Here is a 6,778-nt window from a genome sequence, read left to right as displayed (position 1 = left end):
CACTGCACAAACATTATTAGGGAATAGATACCTAAAATCAGCAATGATTAGGAGGATGAAGTGAGCATAAGGCAGTCCCAGTACCTTTAAGGTAGAACTCGGTGTATGGGGGGGGGGGGGGGGGGGCAGACACAGTTTTCAGCTGGGTGAGGATAGGGGAAGAACTGATGTTTCTTGATTGATCTCAGGGCTGTTCTCATACTTGCAGGGGGCTCTGTTGCCTCATCCTTGTAAAGAGTGTATGAGTTATCTTTCCTGTGCCCTGGCCGGCTTTGCTTTTTCTAAAGTGATGACCTTGAGGACCTTCAAGCTTAGGAGCTTTCAGAGCCGGATTTGCCACCTGGGAGCGGAACCTGATAGTGGCGCCCTCCTGGAGCGCTCCATAGTCACTCTGTCCTTCCCTCCTGCTCTCTTCCTGACGTTAGCAGAGGATTGGGACTCGCGAGAGAGGACTCACGGACCTCCAGGACCTATTAACTTGACAGACCCGCCCCTCTATTCGAGCCAGCCCAACTCGGAGAACTCAGAGTCATCCTCGAGAGTAAAGAAAGCTCTTAGAGTTTTTTTTTTTTTTTTTTTTTTTTTTTTTTTTTTTTTTTTTTTTACAAATCTATCTTAAATGTCAGTCCAATATCCACGGGGGCGAGCCACAGCAGGTAATTAAAAGCAATTAGCTGTCCCCCTGCCGGGAAGGTTACCTTTCTCTCTCTTCCTCTTCCGTCCTTCTTCGTCGCGTGAAAGCGGTGGAAGTGCTTTGCTCCCTAAGCAGCAGTGTACGCCGCCGAGCTGGCACAGGAATGAGGGATGGACTGAGCGGGGATTCACTCTCCTCCTCCCGCCGCCGCTGTGGCCGCGGGCACAGCGGTGCATTGTGGAGGCAGAGCGAGCCGCGGCGGCTGGAGCTGCGGCCCCAGGATCTAGCGGCGGGAGCTGTCCGGGGTGCTGAACGTCCCGCCCGCCGCCCGCCCAGCGCGCCCTCCTGCACCGGACCCCGCCAAGTCCGGCCTTCTTCCCATCCTCCGTCTGCCTGTCTTTCTCTCTTAATCTAGGGGCGTAGCGGCTGGAGGAAATCATGGTGTTCGCTCCAGGTACACCGCACCTTGCTTTTTCACCAAGTGTCTAGGAGGGGAGCGGGGTAGAGGACGGAGAGGAGAGGGAGAAAAGGCCTCTTTACCTTACGGCCCATCTGCGCGTTTTGGAGTTACTGTCTGTGCTCAGGGGGCGGAGGAGTGCCTCGGCGCGTCGCCTTCGCCCCTCTCCCCGTCGCCTTCGCCCCTCTCCCCAGTCCCGCCCCATCTGCCCTCTAACAATCTCCAGCCCTTCCTAGCCCTAGTCCCGCAGCTCCTCTTCCCACCTGGCTCCTTCACACCGAGCTCAGGCGCCTTAAGAACTGGGACTTTCGCCAGCAGCACCGGCACCTACACGGGCAAGAGAGTGGAGAGGTGGGGCAAAGAGTAGTGGGCTTCGGGCCACTTGCGTGGGAATCTCCTTCACTGCTACTTCCCCCTCTGCAGAATTGGCAAAGTGACCCGGGTCCTCCCGGCCTCCTGAGGAGAAGGAGGCGAAGTGGGCGAAGCCAAGGGGAGTAGGTCAAAGGGCAGAGGAGCGATACTCCTTAAGGAACTAGACCTGAAACTCCGACCGGAGGCTGCAGCACAGAGGCAGCTACTGCGGCGCCGCTGGAGGTTGCAGTGTCTTTTTGGAGCAGGCGGTGAAGGACCTTAGTCCCTTTGCTGCTCTCCGTGGCTACTAGTTGGCGAAGAGTCAGATTTGTCTGCGGTTGACCGGCTTCGCGGCGTGTGCGTGCGTGTGCATTTGAGTCCGCCCCACTGGAGCAAGGGAGGCCAGGATAAGCGAAGAAGCGGGGAAAAGCGTGGTCATTGTCAACTTCTGACGCTGTCTCTAGGGGTAGATCCAAAGTATTTCTCTCTCACACATTTTAGGGTCTGATTTCGTTGAAGACTGCTGTGGAAAACAGGGAGTGGGGAAGGCTGGAGGGGCCTAGAACTCTCTAGCTTTGTTCCGGGGGTCTTTAACTTGAAAGATTGGCATGCGTTTGCTGTGGTCATGGGCTTCAGATGGCTGGGGAGAAAAGGCATAATGTGTTTTTTTTAAAGGGAAGAATTGAGTCTTTTCTTCAAAAAATTCAATTAGCAAAACTTGAGAAGAGCAAGTCAGTCCCCTCCCCTCCCCCTCAGAATGCTAGCTGGGAAGGGAGGGATGAGTTTCTGTAGGCTCTGGCTTTACCACAGGCAGTGGTTCTTAGAGGAACGCCTTAAAGGAATGCCCAGGAGCTCTTCCCATGCCCATCCTAAATAACTCAAGGGAGGAAATTGTTCCATATAGTGAAGGACATTCAATCAACACTGGAGCAAGGAAGTTGGAAAACAGCTCTTCGCTGCATTTATACAGCACTTAACACTTTACAAAGCAGTTTCATGCTGCTATCTCATTTGATCTCCTAATTACCCTGAGAGTTAAGGAATATCATTCCTACTCTACCATCCCCAGGGAGGCTGGTTCCAGATAATCTTGCTAGTCTCAAATGGAGTTTTCTGACTTCGCATTCTGTCTTTTTCTCCCACAATCTTTCTTCCTGACAAAATGTCTCACTGGCTCCAGGGGTAGATGACTACCCCTGTCCAAGGTCAGATGTAGCCAGAGACTCAGCATATCCTTTCCATTCCAAGGAGGGGAGGGACATGGTGTTGTCCAAGAGTTAGGGTTGTTGGGTGATGTTAACTAGGCATTTTCTAAAAGCAAGATCTTGAGTGATGGCTAGTGTAATGAACAGTGGGGAATTTCTGGAGTAGACTGGCTTGGTTTAAAGAGCCCACAATTGGGACAGGACTTTACTTTTCCATTTTACTTTCAAGTTTTGTATTACTGTTTTGTTCCGTGTGGAAAGTAGAAGTTATTCATAACTGTCAGAGATGGCGTAAATTGACCTGGATAGGATAGATACAGAAACCTCTGGGGAAACATTTTTTTTTGCATCACTTCTTCAATATTGGGGTTCTCTCAAAAAATCATAAGCATTTGGGACAATAAGAACAGGGTGCTAAAAATACTGTGTCAACTTACCTTCTCATCTATGGATCATTTATTTTCTAATTCATATAGTGATGTGTATTATTCTGAAAGAAAAGCAGAACAATGAATTGCTTTTGAACTCTGCAAGATTTTCAGCACTGCAACCTCATTTCCTGCCTACTGCTTTTCTAAATCTCTATAATAATCTGGGAATCCAGATGTTTTGTACTAGTTAAAGGAAATACACTCCCACCCATTTCCTCCAAGCTAACCTAACACTCAGAAAGGGAAGAAACAGGGTCATGTACTAAGATCATTCCAAAATTATTAAAAGGGTGTTATATAAGCCAAGATGAGTATAACAATAAATTAACAAGGAGCTATTCATAAAATTGGGTCAGTGGGTACTGTGCCCTTCAAAACACATTGTAGCTTTTTTGGATTTTAGCACAGGAGGGCAAGAACCCTGAGGTACAGTTCTGAACTTGCCTCAGCTGACTGGTCTCCCTTTGAATGATTCTCCTGGCTCTTTACCTTAAAGGCAAAGGTGAAAAGTGACAGATATTTGTAGAACAAGTTCTAGTCCAAAAGTACAATGGAATGAGGGGGAATTAGAATGAGACTTTATTAACCCTATTTAGGACTTAGTCTTATATACCATAACATTTTCTTACATTTTCTTGTTTCAGTTAGTCTACAGATTGTAAAGAATACAGCTTAAGTTGGACAGGGTATTTGGGTTGTTTTTCAGTTTGCATGAGGCAGACAGTTCAATTCCATTTTTTCCTCTTTCTCTTATTATTAATAGACTATAATTTAGGAGGGTTTTAATTTTGTGCATGCCAGTTTTCAAACCCCTTAAAGGTAAGGGGCGTGACTACCAATTTTTTAAGGATTTAATTACTTGAAGCCCATCATTTATTTATGCTTCTGTCTAAAGGAACTATACAAAATTATTAACAGTTAAATGAGGTATAAAGTATACATATATATTAATTTCTCTGTAAGTACCATATATACCTAAATAGAAGTTAAACTAAGCTAGGCTACGTGACTTAGGCTAAACGCCAAAATGAGGCCTCTTGCTTCCTTTTCCTAAATTGCTTTATTCCTCCTCCTCTCACCCCCATAAACTGAAGGTAGAAAATTTCAAAAGCAATATGAGAAAGCTAAGAAGCATACTACCAGGGCCAAAGGAAAGGGGGTGACACAACCAATATGGAGAAATATATTTGTCCCATAATACTAAACTGATCCAGGTTATTTAGGCTGTGGCTATAGCAATATCTTACATTCAGGAAGAAAAACATTTCTGGGAGGAGTTCTGTACTTCTAATATAGTGCTCTTGGTTTTGTGGGGAAATATCAAGGAATTATTACTAATTTGTAGACAAAGTCAAAGAGGAACAAGGAAGAAAGACCACTGACCATTGGTATTAAAGGTGACAAAGTACACAAGAGAATGTCAGGATATTTCTTGGCCTAATTCCAGGAAGAGAAAGAGGGAATGTTCACAAATTCAAATCCTTTTCAGTACCATGGTTTCACCCAAAGAATTCCAGACTCTGAACAATCAAGTTTCTTTTCCTAAATTCCTTCTTCCTCGAGGAAGAACTAATAAGAAACAGAGTGTGAGGTGGAAAGTGAGGGCAGAAGTTACCTTATCCCTGGGCCATTCCCCACTTTCTTTCATGATTAATATATAATTCAGGGATTAGTGTATCTTTCTTGTGGATAGGCCTAATATATACTTCATTTGCTTGGATTGCCTTCAAGTCAGGTGAATTGCCATCATAAAAATATTTATTTTCTTGCATAAAAATTAGGCAAGGTATGATAACAAGGATTTCATGGAGGAATAAAAATGGTGTAATTGTAAGCAAAAAGACAGCCAGTCTCTTGACATCTAAGCTTCATCTGAAAAATATTTCGCACCAATATTTCTAGAAAGAACTTCCAAGTACATATAAGAAAATATTTATTGCAAGGTATTTATAAGTTTTATTCATTTACATAAACCTCTTAACAAATTCCTGACACATTGATAAATAAATAAATTATGTATTTGACTGTCTTAACTGTGAGGTTTACAATGCGCCAACACAATAAATTCTTTTCTGTTAGCATAGTCTTTCAACTTCTATTTATGTATTATTTTAAAAATTAACATACAGTAAAATTTTTTTTTTGGCATAGAGGTGTATGAGTTTCAACATATGTATAGATTCATGTAGCGACCACCAAACAGTTTCATTGCACCTAGTTTTTCTCTTGTGCTAACCCTTTGTAGTCAAATTGTTCTCCCTTCCCCCTCACCCCGCCAACCTCTGGTGACCACTGGTCTCTTTTCTATCCCCATGGATTTGCCTTTTCAGATTGTCGTATAAAAGAAATCACACCAAGTTTTAGACCACTAGGACTGCTTCAACCAAATACCATAGACAGAATGGCTTACAAACGATAGAAATTTATTTCTCACGGTTCTGGAGGCTGGAAGTCCAAGTCCAAGATGCTGGCAGATTCCATGTGTGGAGAGGGCCCACTTTCTCATAGACAGCACCTTCTTGTAACCCCAGTACTTTGGGAGGCCAAGGCAGGAGAATTGTTTGAGGCCAGGGAAATTTTAGAACATAGTCCTTGTCTCTGAAAGAAAGAAAGAAAGAAAGAAAGAAAGAAAGAAAGAAAGAAAGAAAGAAAGAAGAAAAAGAAAAAAAAAAAAAGAAAGAAGGAAGGAAGGAAGGAAGGAAGGAAGGAAAAGGAAAGGAAAGGAAAGGAAAGGAAAGGAAAGGAAAAGAAAAGAAAGAGAAGAAAAATTAGCTGTGTGTGGTTGAACATGCCTGTAGTTCCAGCTACTAGGGAGAATGAGGTGGGAGGATCCTTTCTGAGCTACGATTGAGCCACTGCACTCCAGACTGGGAGATAAAACAAGATCCTTTTTCTAAAAACAAATAACAACAAAACCTAATTGACTATATTTATGAGCATCTATTTTTAAACCTTTTAGTCTGTTGAATTAATCTATGTGTGTCCTTTCATTAAGACCACACTGTCTTTATCACTATAGTTTTATACAGGTGGAGCATGCCTAATCCAAAAATCTGAAATCCAAAATACTCCAAAATCTCAAACTTTTTTGAGCACTGACATGATGCCACAAATGGAAAACTCCACACATACTTAACACAAACTTTGTTTCATGCACAAAATTATTTAAAATATCATTTAACGTTACCTTCTATGTGTAGAAAATGTATATGAAATATATGTGTATAAGAAATATATGTGCATAGGCTATGTGCATAAGATATATATGAAATAGGAATGAATTTTGTATTTAGACGTGAGACCCATTCACAAGATACCTCATTATCTATATGCAAAGATTCCAAAATCTGAAAAAAATCCAAAATCTAAAACACTTCTTGCCCTGAGCATTTTGAATAAGGGATACTCAACCTGCAGTAAGTCTTAAAACCAAATAGTGTAAATCCTCCAACTTTTTTTTTCAACATTATTTTGGCTACTGTAGTTCCTTCACCTTTCCATCTAAATGTTAGAGTCAGGTTGCCTATATCTACATAAAATCCTGCCTAAATTTAGATGGAATTTCCTGAAATCTATGGATCAGTGTGCGGAGAATGAACTTCCTAACTATGTTGAGCCCAAATTCATAAATAGATATGTCTCTTAGTTTGTTTAGCTCTTCTTTATTTCATCAGAATTTTGTAGCTTTCAGCATACAGAT

General features: G+C 42.7%; 1 protein-coding gene across 1 annotated transcript in view; it reads left to right on the top strand.

Annotated features, from left to right (window-relative positions):
• Nucleotides 1–740: 740 nt before the first annotated feature.
• Nucleotides 741–6,778, top strand: part of AKAIN1 (A-kinase anchor inhibitor 1) — a 55,519-nt gene continuing 49,481 nt past the window's right edge. Inside the window, exon 1 of the mRNA XM_032152737.2 lies at nucleotides 741–1,088. Within this exon, the coding sequence (XP_032008628.1) occupies nucleotides 1,073–1,088 (16 nt within the window). The 5' untranslated portion in view covers nucleotides 741–1,072. The remainder of the gene's footprint in view (nucleotides 1,089–6,778) is intronic.

The sequence above is a fragment of the Hylobates moloch genome, unplaced genomic scaffold, assembly GCF_009828535.3.
Source record: "Hylobates moloch isolate HMO894 unplaced genomic scaffold, HMol_V3 SCAFFOLD_5, whole genome shotgun sequence".
Taxonomy (NCBI): Eukaryota; Metazoa; Chordata; class Mammalia; order Primates; family Hylobatidae; genus Hylobates; species Hylobates moloch.
The sequence above is the reverse complement of the archived record's forward strand: the minus strand, read 5'-3'. Positions and strand labels throughout refer to the sequence as shown.